The sequence below is a fragment of the Schistosoma mansoni genome, chromosome 4 (assembly GCF_000237925.1).
Source record: "Schistosoma mansoni strain Puerto Rico chromosome 4, complete genome".
NCBI lineage: Eukaryota > Metazoa > Platyhelminthes > Trematoda > Strigeidida > Schistosomatidae > Schistosoma > Schistosoma mansoni.
In genome coordinates, this window is record NC_031498.1 from 11137668 (window position 1) to 11157500 (window position 19833).

Here is a 19833-nt window from a genome sequence, read left to right on the forward strand (position 1 = left end):
CTTTACTCACTATATTTTGAAGTGGAACAGCAGCCTAATTATTAAGGAATTCCACTTTCGACCGCTAAGTCCAAAGGTCCGAAATCCGTTTTTATTTACTTTAGTGTGAGACACATCAGTGGCATCATTACCCCTCATATATAGAGTACAAGTACAACATCTTGCAACAAAATAAAATAGTAACAGAACCTTGAAATTTCAGTAAGTTACTTCTCAAAGTTGAACTTCAGAAAGAATACTGAACTACGCTATAGAGATTTTTACGTTGCTGTACAAATAGCTAACTTTATTAGGGTACTAAATTTATCAACAAGTTGGAGCTAAATGTTCACTAGACTAAAGCTACGCTTTAAATAGGTCAATCTTATAATCTAGGCGTATTAGAACTCTTATGATATGAAGCTCTATCCCACCAAAATATAGATATAAAATGGTTCGATAATAAGTCAATAGAATAAGAATTACATATGGAAATTTGTCAACTCACCTACATTCGTTTTACATAATAAGTAAAAAATAATCAATGTAATAATCAAATGGCATAATGATACAAATGAGATTTTCTGACTACTGAGTACTTTCATATCGATTCATCTCATCATATTCCATAACATCCTAAACTTATTAAAACAGTATAAAGTTCTTTAATGTTGTAAGTGATTCTTGTCCCACAATATACATACTTCCAGTGAAAAATGTTTTACTGTTTGATGTCGGTCTAACTTTCATGATGTTCTTATTGGTTAAGAACTAATTATTAGTAGAATCGACAAATTTTTGATTGGTAGTTTTTATTAGATATAGCTTAATTGTGGATTTGTCCATAAACAAGCATCAATAGAATTTAGCCATTGATTATAATGATTGAACTGTGAGATTTTGTTGATAAAATAGTATTATGTATTCTTTTTGAGGAACATTAATAATACATCTGATATTTGGAAAAGTCAGTGTAGGACGAAATTGATCGTATAATGGAATGAACAAGATTTTCTTGATAGTAGTTCTTGTGCATAAAGGAGTATTCTATCTACAAATGAAGCTTTTTTTCTGTAGTTAAATAATAACTAACCTAAATCAGATATCAAAATGTATTTTTTTAGTCGTAAACTTACAAAATGTACTTTCAAAACACTAAGAATATCTTCACTACAAAATTTAGGAATGAAACTCATGGCAATGATTGGTCTACTTTAACCAGTTATGGGATTCGTACGTCCAATTCTTAAATTATTATGTATTCAGACTGCAATTAATAGTAATGGCGTACTTTTTCATACTATACCCAGTCTAGAATATTAAATGATCTTTCATTTACTTACCTCTCTATTTATGTATTTCACTGACAGTATTTTCCTTACTGTCTTGCTATTATTGTAGTATTAGAAAGTTTAACGAATTGAATTATCTCCATTTAGAGTTTCGGGGTTCACTTTGTACAAAACAACTAATCAGTCAATTAATAAACACTGAGAATTCATAATAGACATAACAATGTATTTATACATAAATAAATAGGATTAGGAATATTTGTTCACATACAATAATTAATATACACGTATTTACAATACAATGCAGAGTAGATAAATTAAGAATAACAACGTAAAAATCCTGGCTAACTATGCGAAAAATGTCTTATCACAGTATAATTCTACGGGATAAACTATTGTACACTTCTGTAGGAATTTAAAAAGAAAGAAGAGACTAAGAAGTAAGAAAAGAGAATGAAATTACATAAAGTATTTTTCAAAATGATTCAATTTATTGAATAACAAAATCAAGTAAAGATAAACAACAGAAGTGATGAAAAGAGTAAAGCAGATGGGTAGAATTTTACCAGATTTACATTGCAGAATAAACAAATTACAAGTTAGGTATCATCACTTTTTATTTTTTACGAGCACATGGAATTTTGTTAATAAATAGATAAGGTGATTACTGAAAACGGTATTCAGTAGTATGAAATGAATCGAAAATTATTCAGAAGTCCCAATGCCACTAATTTGATTTTAATGGAAATTCATCACTCTGTTTCATCCCTGTAAAACCATTAGTCAAAGAAGACTTAGGTATCACGATCAAAGGATCAAGTAGTCGTTTAACGTTGATGAAATTTCTTTCCAACTCTTTGTGATATTCCGTTTGATCAGAACCGATTAATGATTCATTTAGACGGAGAGCTTCATATGATCTATAATTAGGAATGGACAAAGGTGTAATAAGGAAAAAGTGAGTCAGAAAATTTTGTGTAAGTGGTTGGTAGTTTTAGAAAAACACAAATTGACAAAAAAACCAGCACAGGTTTTTATACAGTTATCTCCTAAGAACACATTATTAATGGTTACCGATGTAAAACAGGGAATTAAGCTTAAAACAATTAACCTTTACACTTACTTACGCCTGTTACCCCCAATAAAGCATAGACCGGCATTCTCCAACCCACTCTGTCCTCGGCCTTCCTTTCTGATTCCATCCAGTTGTTGTTCATTCTTCTCATGTCTGTCTCCATTTGTCGGCGTAATGTGTTCTTTGGTCTTCTTCTTTTCCTTTGACCTTCATGATTCCAAGTGAGGGCTTGTCTTATGATGCAGCTGGGTGCTTTCCTCAATGTGTGTCCTATCCATTTCCAGCGCTTCTTCCTGTTTTCTTTGTCCACTGAAATCTGGTTTGTTCTCTCCCACAGTAGGTGGTTGCTGATAGTGTCTGGCCAACGAATCCGAAGTATTTTGCGTAGATATTGGTTAGTAAGCACTTGTATTTTCTGGTTGATGGCTTTCGCAGCTCTCCAGGTTTCCGCCCTATACAGTAGAACTGACATTTGTACTGAAAATTCTGATCTTCGTGTTGGTTGACAATTGTTTTGAGTTCCAGACGTTCTTCAGTTGTAAATATGCTGCTCTTGCTTTGCCGATCCGAGAAAGGGCGAGAGTAAGCGACCTTGCCTGACACCGGTCTTTACCTCAAAAGAGTCGGTAGTTGTCCTCCATGGATGATTTGTCAATTTAATCCATCATAGGAATTACGTATAATATTGACTATCTTCTCAGGCACGCCGTAGTGTTGTTCTTTCCACACTATCAAATGCTTTCTCGTAGTCATTGAAGTTGATGTAGAGTGATGAATTCCCTTCAATTGATGGTTCCACAATGATCCGAAGTGTTGAGATTTGGTCTGTACACGATCGATCGTTACGGAATCCAGCCTGTTGGTCTCGAAGGTGGGCGTCTACAGAGTCCTTTATTCTGTTTAACAATACCCTGTTGAAGACTTTTCCTGGTACTGAGAGGAGAGTGACGCCCCTGTAGTTATCACACTTGCTGAGATCGCCTTTCTTTCGTATCTTGATGAGGTGTTCTTTTTTCCAGCCTGTTGGTACTTGTTCTCTATCCCAAATCTTACTAAAGAGAATGAGGAGTATTTTCGCACTTATTACTACATCTGCTTTCAATGCGTCTGCCGGAATGTTGTCTGGTCCCGCTGCTTTGCCGCTCTTGATTTGCCTGATAGCTATGCTGATCTCTTCAATTTTCGGGGGGCAAAAATCGTCTGTTTCGTTGTTATTCAATGTTGGTTATTGCCTTGCCTCACTTGCTTTTCACTGGTCGTTCTGGTTTACGGTAATTTACGCTTGTCGGCTCTGATGCTCCTCTTATTACTTTAAATACTGTTGAGTTTTTTATAAGGTAGTTTAACTCAACAGTATGAGTATAGACTCAATATAATGTTGCTAAAGATCAGTTAAGTATAGTTCTATTTGACCAGCCTAACTTAAATACTGTGTTGTGGTCCTGTAAATGAAACTCTTCGATGTTAGTCAGATGTAAAATCATTTCTCGATTTTTGTGCTTGTATGAAGCATCTCGTAAGTATGAAGACTGAACCAGTTAACTCACAAACTATGAATAGGAATAAATGGAAGCTATGGAGTCAGTGAATGGAGTATTCTGTATAGAAGAATCACATATGCATGGATGATTTTCTTGTTTTTATGCTCATAAATGTGTTGTACCATTTATTTATTTATTTAATCACATATATGTTGGTACAAAGGGCACCGGATACATATGCGCCACACAAAATAATGAGAATGGGAGGAGAAGGAAGAAGATGCGTATATATAAAAGAAGGAAAAAAAGAAAAGGAGAAGAGTAATGATGGGGGGAACTGAAATGTACTACCAGAAGAGCTCTCTCAGTTAGGAAAGTTATAGCCACTCTTTATGAAGAAAGTAGAAGAAGGTTACAGCAGGATCGCCACTGGCTTCTATTCTGAGCCATATCTGATAACATCTCTAGCCACTGTGTTGCACCATCTCTCGGACCCCAGCCAGGGAGTCGTGAAGGACCAACAGAAGCTAGCCCTTTGCAGCTTTCTTTCATGCCACGACACCATGTCATACACTGACCTCCTCTCCGCTTTTTCCAACCAGTCCCAGAGTCGACAAATAATGCACGACGTGGAAGCCTCTGGGACGACATTCGTAAAACATGTCCAAGCCACCGAAGTCGGTGTTTCAAGATGGTGACACCAATTGAATTATCGTCTCTGCGCCCGAACACACGATGCCGAACCTCTGCATTACTAACATGGTGTTGCCACTGTATGTCAGCAATCCTTCGGAGACAACGATGATCGAACACAGAGAGACGTCTAACATCCTCAACTCGGAGAGGCCAGGTTTCACAAGCATAGAGCAAAACTGCTCACCGACGCGTTGTAGATCCGACCTTTTACAGCCAGACTAACATCACGAAGGCGCCAAAGATGGCCCAGATTGGCATAAGCCGCTATGGCTTTCATTATACGTGCATCAGTCTCATCAGTCACGCCCCCACCAGCACTTATATAGCTACCTAGATACACGAACTTCTCAACTACTTCAATCTGCTCACCATCTAGGGTGAGTACAGGATTAGAATCCTGCCAGTCTTGTAGGAGTACTTTGCACTTCGAAGGTGCAAAGCACATGCCGTACCTGCGGACACTGATTGCCAACTGATTAAGTGCGGATTGCATGCCTTGGGCATTATCGCACAGTAAGACAATGTCATCCGCATACTCAAGGTCGAGAAGTCGTTCTCCAGGCAACATATCCACACCGCCATTACTTACATCCATCAGAGCTGTTTCCAGGATGTCGTCGATGGCAAAGTTGAAGAGGAATGGTGAGATTGGGCAACCCTGCCTAACCCCACTGCTCGAATGGAACAAGGGAGAAAGGTGGTTGTATGCCCTCACTCTGCCTGAGGTGTTCGTATACAGGGCCTTTAAGATGTTAATGAACTTCTCAGGCACACCCTTCTTCAATAGACAATCCCAGAGAACAGTCCTGTCCAACGAATCGAAGGCCGCCCTGATATCAAGAAACACTACGATTGTTGGCCTGCGATAAGTATGACGGTGTTCTAACATTTGGCGGAGGGTGAAGATGTGATCAATGCATCCTCGACCAGAACGAAAACCAGCCTACTCCTCGCGAGTCAATCGTTCTCTGGTTTTAAACAACCTACGAAGAATGATAGAAGCCAATAGTTTGGACGCAATCGGAAGTAGACTTATCCCCCGATAGTTGTTACAGGAACAACGTGAACCCTTTTTAAAGATAGGGACGACTATCGACTCATTCCATGATGTTGGAACACTTTCTTGCTCCCAAACCTTTGCAAACAACACCGTTAATTCCTTAGTCAGAAAGTCACCACCATCTTTAAAAAGAGCCGGAGGTAAGTCATCTGGGCCCGGTGATTTGTAACGTTTCAAGAGTTGGAGTTCCTTGCGGACTTCCGCCTCGTTTGGTGGGTCAGTCGTCACCGGCCATGGAGGGCAGGACAAACTGGTTGATGTTGCCGGAGCAGCAGGCCAGTTGAACTGCCCTTCGAAAAATTCCGCTCATCGTCCAAGACGTCGAGAGATGTTAGTGATTGGCATCCCATCATCCTCGTAGATTGTTTCACTCACACCAGACTTCTTGCTGCCAGTGGCTCGGATGAGTTAGAAGAGGTTCCGGCAGTTACCAGATGCAGCTGCTGCTTCCATCTCATTAGCACGCTCCAACCACCAGGCTTCTCGGTCCTAACGCAAGCTTTGCCCAATTTCATTACGTAACAGCCTTCGTTTGTAGTCAAACTCACGGTCACCCGGAGTAGACCGACGGGCTTCGATCAGTTGTAAGGAGCCAGAAGAAACCCAGTGCTTGTAAGCGGGACGTTTCGCGAAGCCGCAAGCGGCTTTACTCGCCATTTTCATGGCGTCGTGAAGATGCAACCAATGCTCATCTATACTTTTCGATGGGATGGTAGCTAGCCCAGAGGCTACTTACTTGCAACAGAAGTTGCAGCCAGTTTACTAACATCGATCCGTTGATGGCGGTCAATCCTTCGGCCACTGAAAAGTAAGGTAAGATTGGCGCAGACCAGGGCATGATCAGACTCCAGATAGGTATTCCAAAAGGAGCGGCAGTCTTGTACACAACCACGCCACTGGTAGCTGATCGCGATGTGATCAATCTGAGTCCAGGCTTGGGATGCAGAGGGAGGACGCCAGGTGGCACACCGGCGATGACTGTGCCGGAAGTTAGTGCTGGCCAGAAACAGGTTGTGGTCTGTACACAGTTGCAGCAAACGGTCCCTGTTTTCTGTCCTGCGACCAACAAGTCCCCATCGGCCACCTAAACGACTCTCTTCTGTGCCTAGACGCCCGACCTGTGCATTCAAGTCTCCGGCTAGTACTACAATATCTGTCGAAAGCGCTTTCTGGAGAAGAACTGTTAACTGATGGTAAAACTCATCCTCGATTGCATCCGGGCTGCAATCTGTAGGGGCATAGGCGGAGATGACGAAAAGACACCGTTTCTCACGCCGATTTCTTCTCACTTTGATGGAACTTTCTAATCTAACAGCACATAACCGACTGTTAACGGGGATCCAATTGATTAGTGCTGCCTCAGCTCTAGCGCTTAGTGCGACACCAACGCCAGCAAGACCGGACGAAGATGCCACAGGGTCCCCGGATAAGCGCACGTGAAACAAGCTTTTCAAGGCGACAGATGGAGAGCGGATTTGTAGTACTTCACTAGAGTCTTGAATACGGGTCTCGGATAGCCAACAAAAGTCGATATTAAGACTTTCTAAAGATATAGGCAGCCCTATCTGTTGTTCGATTTGTATTAATGTGCGAACGTTGAAGGAGGCCAGTTTGGATGGTTTACGTGGTTTCAGAAAAACTGGTTTAGTGTGCATATTCGGTGGGAGAATTCACTTTCGACCAGACAGTGACTGGAGATCGTTTAGACAGAACAGAGCTTCCACCTTGGGAGAGCTGCTGCATAAGTTGAAAAGTAAGGTTACGCAAATTGGGGATAAAAGGGGGTGAATTAGCGATATGGTAAATAATAATAATAGTAATAATGCAAATTGATTTGTTTCTAGTATGAACGAGAATATATTTGTCAGTTGAATGTTCCATTTCATTTATTTGCGAGAGGGCTGTGATACTGCCCGGGTGCCCAAACCGAAGCAGGTGGTTTTCTTAGGGGGCGACACCCCGAGCCTTTGACCTAGAGGTCTAACCCACAAGGTAGTGGAGCATCGTGAGGAGATGCAGTCCCATGGTAGCCGGTGACCAATAACTGGTTCATACGCCATTTGTTCCTTCAGGATACGGGAGCCCATGTGTACCATTGGTTTGGAATCAGGATTTTCCAACTCCCCTAGGTGGATCCTTCATATCCACCAACTCGGTTATAGCGCCGGACATTCGCTTTTCGTCCTCTCACTTTCGTAAACAACATCCCCGCCACGAGAAGGCAGTGAGTAGGACTTCCCTGGCAGGGGCTATATACGCGTGGTCATATGAGAGCATTTCGAGAGGGAGAGCGGACTCTCCCCATAAAGAATAGTTACCTTTTTGGAGAGAAGCAATTAACTTGGGATACATTCACAAGACTTTCCAGAATAATTTAGTTAGTTACTAATTAACTTTATTATTCCTCTGCAGTTCATTCACTCAAATGAATGTTTAGGTATACGAATTGATTTAAAAGCTGTTTAGACATATAAGATCTGTACTTTTTGTCTGGGGAAATATTTAAACCAAGCAATTTAACCGTCAATACTCTATTGCCGATAGTAATATATACTGAGTCTTCATTTTCGCTTCAGATTACAAACACACCTACATATTTTTACAGTACTTTTTTTTAAAAGATATACATTCAGAAATGATGCAGTGAAAAATTACTTTATAAGAAATTGTTGAAAAGTTATCCTAAGACGATTTTGTATATCTTCATATGTAGTGGAATTTAATGCTGTAGACGATTTATTCTTATCGGGAATTAATGATTCTAATGGTTTATTTTTTTCATGTCCCAAAAAAGTTGTTGCCATTTCAACAGGTCCTTGGTTTACGACAGTTCCGATGCATCCCTGAAAGAAAAAAAGCGTAACTGTCAATATTCCCAATGAAATCTTACGAAGTTAAAAACAAATAAATAACATATTGTTGTAGATTGATGAAAATCTTAGATATAATAAAAATCGACATTTTAAAGTGTCACTTCTAGTAATGGGCGTTATATCTTTGCATCGTAACTTCTCTTAAATATCCACCCCTAGCAATAGTTTGCCATATTAACTTATCATGCAAAGCAATAATATTATTTTTGCAAAATATCCAAGTTGCATTATACAGTTTTGTGCCTGTTGTTATTATCAAACAGTATTTTACTGTAGTGATGCCCATGAACAATCTAGCGGGTATCTGCTTAGTGATTTTTAAAACTTGTTTTGTGAACACTTGTAATCAAAGTTTGTTTCCTTTCATGTTTAACGTGATTATCAGTATTACATAATGTTGTGTTTCTGTGTACTATAAAATATATAGTATTTTAATGAGGTCCAAAATCTAACTCCATTTAGATCGGACGAACGATCGTTATCAAATGCTTGCTATCAAAATATCTATGCCACCAACCCCCGTATGTAATCATCGACTTAAATCGCGTTAGCGAATAACGGAATTAAACAAGTCAGATACGAGAATGGGATTAAAAATACGTATATTTCATACAATCGTTGATCCAGACTAACGATCAGAAAAACGAAGCGGAACGAAACGAATCGGAGATGGTATGTGAACCAACTCGATCTAACCAAGCGTGAATCGATATTTGTAGTCAAACAAAAATAAGTTACAGACACATAATGAATAAGGTAAGTAATTAACACACACCCATATAAAAAAGTCGGGACTAATAGGCGAATAAGTGACAAGGAGAAAATGTGACTTGAAAAAATGAATAGAATGGTCTGTCCAGAGGCATGAATAACCTATGTGGACTTGACATAGTATCAGCCCCTACAGTATAAACACAGTTCTCCTTGTGTAATTATCATTCAAAAAGCACCACATACCAACTACAACTTGTTCCCATTGTTACTTCTGTCAATAAAAAGGACCCTCGACAGAGCTCAACTGGTATTTTACAGAGCTATTTCTGATTATTCAATAACCATTGGACGTTGATATCAGTATAGCTAAGCATCGTGAAGTGGAATTCAATCAGAAACACTTCGAGTAACGAGAAATTCGTGGATACTTTGGACTATTATTTTAGAAGTATCAATGTCTAAATAAAAATTAGCAACCAAAGTATACAGGAGTCAGTTCATGCCGGTCACTTGAACTGCTTGTTTTTTTTTGCAAATCACCTACCAATACACGCTTACGTATTCATCTTTGATCAACCTCTTGCCCTATACCAAACAATATTATCAAATAAATGTCTTTGCTTGAATGCGAAAATTGATTTGCATAGATCTAAAGTGTTATAGAATACGGAGAATCTTGCATAATGAAAGAAAGACATGATAATGATTATAAGCTTACAGTTCTATAATATAATAATGCGAAATTCGTCTCTACATTTTATATGATTAGAATAGTTTATTGAAATACAAAATACAAAGGTCAGTTATCTACAGAAATGTTGAACATAAATTTATTAAATTAGCCAAGTTTTCGATAAACTACAACATCTGTATACTCACTAGTAATCATGAAAAAGTTTAAAATGAAACGGAATTTGAATAAATCACAATAACCTACTTGTAATAACATTTGTAAATATTTGACATCAGGTGGTTCCGTTGTTAATGCTCGATCTAATTGTTCAACTCGATTTGTTACATCTTCTAGAGCAACTTCAATTGGGGTCAGAGTATGCGATTCAGTTGATACAACTAATAAACGTGTCTTCATATATGGAAAACATCGGGATGTTGTTAGGATGTATTTACGCTTGTATTGTGTACTTAAACTACCATGAGCCTGTCCATCAATTGTAAACGGTAGAGAAAGTACAAAACGCTCTGAAAAAAAGTGATAGTAAAATTTCTTCACACTGAAATACGAACTTTTGAAGTAACACAGTAAAAATAGAAATGTACCAACTATTCAGTAAATGGATTCCAATCTACTTACATTAGGTATATACTGTGTTTATATTGTCATACGGATGGGAAATAAGTTAAGTTCATTCAGAAAAAAAATTGAAGAGATTTTACGGAGAGACAGTACAACAAAATATCCAACTACAAATACATTGTTGATAATTGTTGAAGAAGAAATATTAAAGAAAGTACCATTGTCGAATTGTTCTTTTTCTTCTCCTTTAGGTTGAGTTATGCAAGTCTTTGAGTGGCTTTCTTGAACAGAAAGATTGTGTTGTGATTAATATAGCAGGAAATTAATACCACATACAGTTGTATTCAAGTAACAAAGCCAGTCAGCAGAAAAAGTTTTACTTTTTCTCAAAAGATAATCAGTTCCGTTACCTTATAGAAAAATGATATTGATAATGATATTCAGTTATATTGGTGATTCCCAGGACTCCTAAAATTTGCGTTAGCTTACCTAGCTTTTATCATTAAAAACAGACAAAGAGTTTCTAACTTCATTAAACGGTTTTCTTGTCTTGTTTAATTAATCAACCTCATTCACATGTAATATGCAAATATATTTCTTTGATCCATACACTAAAAACGGAAAATTTACTTTATCCCTATGGTATGTAGATTATTTAACGCCACACAATAAGTGAGATTGTATATAGAAGGAGGCGGGAAGATGAGTGTAGTAAAGAAAAACAGCGAAAACAGGTGAGTGAGAGTAAAGAAGAGAAAAACAAATAATGGGAGAATCAGTTGAATTAGGAAAACTGCTACTAAAAATTCTTTTAGCTAAAGAAGTTCCGCTCACTTTTATGAAGAAAGTGAAGGGAAATTGTTATATCTTGTGGTCTGAATGCCTTGTTAGTTTATAACGTGATAATATCGCCAATTGGAGAGCAGTGATTTATCCATCGGATCAACGACACACAGAACCCGTACGAACAATCTAGAGTACTTATCGGTCCTGCTTTCTGCCTAGCCCAGTCAGTTAAGTGCAGAACACTAATAACAGCCTCTGCGATGTGAATAATTTATTTCAAACATAATGGGTTAATATACCTGTTATAATTGTGTTTTGCTATATAAACGACCCGGCTACTCCTATTGCTTAGTATTCTTATACGATGACACTCGACAAGACCCCAAAATCAGAACACTTTGAACAGGAATGAAATTGTATTCAAAATAATAATGATAAGTGAACAGCAATCACTGATTTGAATAACGTTCATATATTTATAGTATATACATAAGAAGCTTCTAGATTTTTCTCCAATAATATGCCCGGGCTGATCGGTTTAGAATTAGCCAATCAGCGCGCAGTAACACCATCATTCATGAAACATGCTTTAATCCAATCTATGTCCCACTAACAATACCAATCAAACAGACCACGTCGTACCATAAAATAAGAAACAAGATTTAGCGAGATTTTTCTTTTATGTAATCAGTTAGTTCATCTAGCACCAGTTGTAAATGTTTTGATGTTCTTATTCATAAATACATCAGTGTAGTGAATGTGAGGTAAGGGTTAATGGGAATCAAAAATGTTAATTTTCATATCATCTTATGGTTTCAGATTTAAATTATCTTAAATTGTATTTAATGCTGTACATATAAAACTTCTAATATGTTTTTGACGAGAAACTATGATCACAATATATCGGTTGCATGGTCGGAAGCATTTGACTTTTATTGAAAAGATCTAGTGGCAATTAAGATATTTATCAGTTTCATACAACTATACTATGATTAGTCTAATTACACTAACACAATGAAAGGATAAGGATTAAAAAAACTAGCCTTCGACTTACTTAGACCATAATTACAATGAAATTTAGTTGTACGTCTTCGAAGTTCAAAATCCTCCAAGTATGGTTCCACAAAAGTGATTTGAAGATAACCCTACAGAAATAAATAAGGATATTTACATTTTCGGTTGAAAAATTTAATACAAAATATCCAGTTGGATAGAATATAATTCTTGTACATAAAAGTGATAATTAGCGTATAAGATACATGGTAATGAAAGGTTAAGGGAGGATTGCTTTATGTCACATAATACCTATTATTAAGTTTCACGTTACGAATCATTATACAAAACCATGTCCTACGTTTAAATTCCGAAGTTAGAAGAAAATAAACAAAATACAATAGATACTCACTAACTGTGTACAAAATAATTATCTATACTCGTAGCATAAACTTTGGTAACGATCAACTTTTTGTGTCAATAGTGCAGTGACGATTAAACTTGCACCTAAACACCTGAAAATTAATTGTCCAGATCACAGTTCCATGGAAAACGAGAACTACAAATTAACGTTTCATCTTGTAAAGTGATCACAAGTTTATAATAAAAGAGAAGCTGGTAAAATATTAATGTTGAATTCATGAGTCGATTAAGCTAGACCATCACTGAAAACCTGTGAGCATTAGACGAAACGACCGTCCAACGCTGCCAGGTCTTCAGTGGTGGTCTAGCTTAGATCGACTCATGAATTCGGCTTTTAAAATGCTACAATCTTCGTAAATTCCCATTGTGATGATGACTCTATTGTACTAAACATATGAGTGTGAAATGAATGCTATGAATAGTTCTATTTAAGAGCACACATCACAGTTCCGATCTAAAGCATACAAAAAACAGGCTACAAATGTGTATTAGAATATCAAGACTCGTTGATTTCAGACCATTACTAACTTGAGGGTGAAATAGTAATATACATATATTGCTAATAAGTCGAAATGCCGGACTTCATGAATATGAATGAAAGAAACGTTAAATAAATACAGCATTTTATGGGGAAATGAATGACTTTATAAATCAAATATTATGTCCTAAGATTGATATAGTTAATTCAGGTGTAGCCTAACTTTCTCCAAACTAGAAAACAAAAGGGAGTAAACATCAAAGATTTCCGAGAATAGATGAAATTTTCGAGTTGATGTGATGAAACTACTGAATAATACGTTTATTAAAAGTAAAAGTTATCATATCTGGAATAAAATTATTAAATTTAACCATGATCGCACAAATACCAAGAAATCAGGTAGATCATAGGATTATTTGGAGGAAATATGACGATTGGTTTACTTGGATACTTACTCTTTAGTGAAATCGCTTTTCGAAAGTAAAACACATTGTTTTAGAACTAATTTCTGTAGTTTAAATTCATTCAGTATTGTTTGTTTGAATCTTCCCATCGATTTGTTAGGAGTGCAACTGGTCAGTCTCTAATTGGCATATGTGCATACTGTGCGTATTGCCTCAATATAGCCTTAATTCACAAGCATGGTAAGCAGAGATGGCCGAGTGGATAACGCGATAGCGTTTGAAGCGAGGGTACTGGGTTTGAGTCCCAGAGTGAACATCAACTCTGAGATGCAGGTACATTCAGCTGACGAGTCCCAAATAGGACGAAACGCGCGTCCTGGATTCCACTGCTAGCCACTATCCATCTCTGCTTAATTTCTGTAGTGTTTTTCGCTTAGCATTAAAGGGAATTATGGAGTTACCGACTGAGTTGTTGAGATTATATTAGTTAACTCACACTATTTAAGGAGTATGGTTAGACTGAAGATTAATAAGTTAATTTCAATTCTCGACCCGAAAAAGTTTTATTAATCGATAACCCTGACATTTTGCCTTTTATGTATCTTGGAAATAATTAGGAAACTTTTTTGAACTATGCAGTGAAAAAGTTATTTACAAAATACGTAATTTGCTCACTTTATCACTATCTAATTGTTTTTCGTCCACAATATTTGAATCTTTAATGATCACTATCCTGTCTTTACCGAACTTATTTCCATAAAATGCCTACAAAATTACAAGAGAAAAGAGAAAATACATAACAACAGATATGAGTTAGAGTTTAATTAGAATTCTCACTAGATAAATATTAAGAATAAACCTAAAAGAACATTTGGAAGGCAACTATTTGAAAAAAGCTGTCCTTCAGATTAGTTGTATGATGGTAATGTTTTTCTATCACTAATTATTACTAAACAAATATCTGTATCAAGCATTTCGATAGTGATTGTAAGGAATAATAATTATAGCTCATTTCTGAGAAGAAACATTTATGCAATAAAATGATTTGAAAAAAGGTATTGTTGACCATGGATGAAGTGAAAGTTAAAAGTCAGTTTCTGGAATTTTGATCAAACAGAGCACCTTGTTGTACTGGATAAGCAGAAAACCAATTGTAGTTTTCCTGATCTATTTAGGTTCACTAATATACACTCTTTTTTAGCGGAAGCAGGCTATGATGTCATGTTCGCAGAAAGTTAATAAATAATTTTTATTGCGTTTGTGAAAAATGGCAGTTATACTCATAAGTTTTGATCAATAATTTTCCGGTACAACTTTTATATTTTTCATCAATTTCAACGAGTGAGCTTGGCAGAATAACTACGTACATAGAATTTTCTGTTGTAACATAATATCTTTGTAGTTGACGGGATTTGAAACTAGAATTACAGATCAGGTAAACAAATAGCCAGCTGTAACTGTTCTTGTACGAGGCATCCAGGTAAGTAAGGAGAGGAAGATCCAGCTTAATAATTTTTTTGTAAGCAAAACGATTAAGATTAGAAATTACGTTCAGAAACACAATCAGTCCGGTGTGAGTTCTGATTAATGATCACTACTATCAAGCAAGACAGTCAATCCACGACGCAACTGCCACTTTCGTGCCAAAAACTTTTCAAAAGCTGTCAGACCAGCTACAATTCAATTTTCGAGCTGGAGAATTTAATTAGTCCTTAGGGATAATTCTCAAATAATAACACAGATTGTCAGAGATCATACTAGACTCCCTAGACATTCTTCTGATGATCAATAAATTCGTTACTCAAAAAGTTACCGATTCATACCACTTGTTTAGCTCTGCAGTTGCAAACTAATATGGTTAAGTGTAAAAAGGAGAGAAACACCCATGCATTCACAAAAATCAAATTTTACATAATTTACAATCCTTGCATGAGAAAGTTTCATGAACGGGATGTCTTTACGTAAATTGTCAGAAGTAGACAAACTACTTATCAGAAGGCAAATATTAAGTGTTTTACAATGAGTTGTACAGAATGTGTACAAAATTATCTCATTTGTTTATTTCAACCCTGTCATCATATTCACTTGACAATTTTCATTACTCCAATAAAAACATAAGGTTGAATTAGTACAATAAAGGTTGATCTTATCAGTTCTCGAAGCGTAGCTCTACAAGATCAGTGTACACAAACAGTTTTACCACTAATTCCACTATAACACTGTTTCTACCAAATTAAAGACATAAGGAAAAGTAATTTTGCATGTTTATTTAGTAAAAACTAATAACAATCAAACAGACAAAGAAAGCAGAAATACTTTACAAAAAAGCCTTTTGTTTATTAAACATAAAGAGCATACATCATTCCACACAAAACCAGTCCCTGCAATGAACTAATTAACATACATTTAAATACCCACCTACAGCTGATTAGTCTACCTCGGCTACCAAAGTTATCTCATTTACTGAAGAGCATGCAGTTTCACAAGCAACTAAGGACAGCATTAAATATTTACACTAATCTCTTCAAGTCATTTAATTTCCAACTTTGTTAAAAAATAAATTTCATGATAATTTAAATTTTATTGTAATATTAACACTGATTGTGAACTTATTATGAGCTCGAAGTCCAAAGGTTCTGTTTTCCACAGTGACAGGAGTCGTTAAAACGGACGCAAAAAGGTGAATCTTGGTGATCGTGCATAATTGATTGAAAACTTCCGCAAAACTCACTTAAGGTCACACAGAATGCATTTCTACACAAAAGTAATAAAAAAATCTTACTTGAAGTCTATGAGTGATTTCAGCCAATTTTGTGAATGGAGCTTCTTTATATATAAAATCTTTACCGTTTAATTCACCAAAAATAATTCCATGAAAACCAACACGGAAATAACTACTGAACATTCTTTTGGTATTCTGAAAAAATTAGAAAAATAAGGTAGGAAAGGTGTATAATTAATATATTTCTCTAGTATTATCGCAGCTTTATCACCGAAATAATTCAACAAGATCATTAGGCTAAATTAGAATGTGGGAATGCGCTACAGGTGCAGACGCAACCAAAATACGTGGCTGATATCAATTCTAATTGGACTAATAAAGAGATAAATGGGAATCATACAGAGAATACAAGTTTCCTTCATAATACTAAAAACCTAAAGATATAATGATAACAGTAAAGAATTTCTTTTCTACACAACCGAACTTTTATCTATTTGTCTTAATTTGTTAAGGATCAGTTATACATAAAAAAGTAAGGCACTTGAGAAAATAGAAGAGATCAATTTTGCGTGGTGTCAAAAAGATAGTCCAACAATTGGCAATGATTTGAAATTCCCTAAAAGTAACGTATACATGCAAGACAGAAACGAAATAATTGACTGGATTCCAAAGGCAGTTAAAATTTCCCAGATGTAGAAGACGTTTAAGCAACAGGTATTATAAATCAAGAAAATTAAACAGAAGTATTCATTTAGAATACTTTCGAACCTGAGGGATCACTCACCGAAGACTAATGAGACACATCATTGTGAGATCGACTAACAGAAATTAATCTACAAGATTCCATCACCACTAAAAACTACACAAACCTAACAATAATTACCTTACAGTGACTTATCAATGTGAATATCTTCGTTCGAAAAAAGGTCAGCTACTACTCAAATAGCTTAATGGTTAAGTGTTCGTGACACTATTACACGTGTTTGAATCTCATCAAGGGCACTAGCCTTTTGAAGTTAGAAACCTATATCAAGGGTTTCCTATTGATTACGTTCAACTTCCTAATAACTTTAAGATGATGTCATATTACTTAATGTTATTATGATAACACAGGTAAATTTTCAAAGATGAAGTAAGTCACAAATATTGAATTTTATTGCCTTAAAAACTTTTACCGAAAAGATGTTTTGATATTACCTGATTTTTATTTAGTACGGTATATGCATCTCTTATTCGTCCATGGATCTCTGCTAGACGTCCATAATCATTACTTGATTGCAACAGAAGCACAAGGCGAGAATATAAACATGGAACTATTTCATAAAAGCCAGCTTTTGCAAACGATTCTGCTGTCCAAGATATTAGTGCCATAAATCCGGGCATTGTAAAATGCCAGGAAACATCTAAAGGCATAAGAGATGATAAATCTTGTAGAATTATCGGTGTAGAACAACTGAACTTATCGAATACACTTGTATTAGGAAAGCCGCACGCACAACTTTCTTCAAGTATATTTAGATTTTGTACAGCATCAGCAATATCTGCACATCCAGCTGATGATAGTCCAGATGGACTACAACCTCGATTAATCATATGTTCAGCGACAATAGCTGTACAATGTGCTAAGCACTGGGAAGCTTCAGCAAATTGTGAAAGCTACAAATAAATCCAGAGATTTAAACAGTTGTTAGAAAGTAAAAAAAGCAAACTATTAAATTTAAATATTATTTCCAAAAGTACGCTAATCAATGGCTAATAATCGATTAGATGCAGATCACAGAAAATCGCACAAAGTTCCCATATTAAGCTGGACAACTACGAATAAATAGTTTATATGCCTTAAAAAGTATTAATAATAACAATAAAGCATTCACTATGAACTATACACTTGATGATCTGCCGATTGGGTGGAAATACTGCGACGTGAGATCTTACGATAAGTGGGAACAGCTTATTGGTTGAAAGAATTATAAGCTTTGGATTAGTAATAAGATGTTTGGACTGAATAACTTAACAAGAGAAAAACACATGCAACAGTGGACCAACTTTCAGTTAGATAACTTAAAGCCTTTAGTAATTTATTTTCAACCAAATGAAAGAATGTACCTAGTTTCCAAAATAGCTTAAACCAGCAGTTAATTTTTATCTACTAATGCTATATCTTCCTTTTTTTAGTATGGGGAATTATTTACATCTCGTCCTTAGAAGTAGCAAGTATGGTGGCGATGTGTCAGCTACACATTCTAACTATTTGTATCAATTTGTGCTTATCGATGTTACTTTATACGAATATTCGTCAAGGTTACAACGAATAGTTTGACAATAATTGGGCGCCGAGTATGATGTTACTTTATTTATAATAAAATCAGTATTTAAACAGAATATCACTCAATTAACAATTGAAACAACAGAGCAACCTGACACCTGTTTAGTTAGTTCATTTCGAAGGCCTAAAAAGTCATAGTCAAGAAACATGTGAACTGTGAGCCTGAAAAAGACCATTTTGTATCCATATTTAAAATTAAACCGCAAGAAATATGACTAAAATTACCACGTAATTTTATAACATCAAAACCAACAAACACATAAAACATACTTCATAATGTTTCTCAGCAATTTGCAAAATCCAATACAATCGTAATTCCGGTGATGCACGATTCCTATATGATATAGAATGTAATCGATCAATCATTGAAAGTGTATCTTCATTCACTGTTTGTTTAAAACAATCATTCGATTGTTCCTGTTGTCGTTTATACAGAACATGAATTGTATCTTGTAATCGTATAGCATCATTTAATAAATATTTTAAATTATCTACTAGTTGACTAATCTGTAAAGTAAAATTTGAATTGGGAATATTTGATATAAATGGTATTGTTGGCACTGTCATTGGTGTCATTGTTACTGTTGTTGGTGTTGTAGTTATTCCAGAAACCGTATTATACCCATCATCATTATTATTTAATGATGATGTGAAATTAAATGGTTCAATGTATCTTTCTGAATCAAACATTGTTTCATCATAGTTACTGTTATTAATTAATTTAGTTGATAAGCTAGAATCAACATCTGATAAGGTTAAATGTTTTAAATAATGTAAGGAATCAATAAAATACGCTTTCATTAACAAAGTAGACGATAATGTGAAATGAATATTTTCAGTATTCATTTTATTATTTGAATGTTTATTCATAAATGAATTATTTGATATGATCATTCCACTATTAATTAACTTCGTAAAAAATGAATTAAATGTTAAATAAAGATGTACTTTGACAAAAGATAAATTCTTTTGTTTGAATAAAGAAGAAAAAGATAAGATATTGAATTAGTATAAAATTGGAAAATATAAGGAAGAGTTATGGAATAAACAATTAAATAATGTGGGGCATATTTTAGACAATTTAATAAAGATCAGAAGGGGTTTTGTGGAGATTTCAGTATTTTCATAGTTGAAATCATGAGTCAATTGAAGCTAGACCAACATGGAAAACCTGGAAGCACTGGACGGCCGTTTCGTCTAGTTGTAGGACTCCTCAGCAGCGCGCATCCACGATCCCGCGCTCGCGAGATTCAAACCCAGGACCTACCAGTCTCGT

At 35.7% G+C, this 19833-nt stretch overlaps 1 protein-coding gene across 1 annotated transcript in view; it reads right to left on the reverse strand.

Moving 5' to 3' along the window:
- Positions 1-1998: 1998 nt before the first annotated feature.
- The window catches only part of Smp_211000 (putative dock), a gene marked incomplete at both ends in the record, with an annotated part of 49104 nt that continues 31269 nt past the window's right edge, over positions 1999-19833 (reverse strand). The window contains 8 exons of the mRNA XM_018796810.1: positions 1999-2191; positions 8239-8426; positions 10108-10370; positions 12266-12356; positions 14185-14274; positions 16292-16426; positions 17429-17887; positions 18828-19523. Coding sequence (XP_018651915.1) covers positions 1999-2191; positions 8239-8426; positions 10108-10370; positions 12266-12356; positions 14185-14274; positions 16292-16426; positions 17429-17887; positions 18828-19523 — 2115 coding nt within the window. The remainder of the gene's footprint in view (positions 2192-8238; positions 8427-10107; positions 10371-12265; positions 12357-14184; positions 14275-16291; positions 16427-17428; positions 17888-18827; positions 19524-19833) is intronic.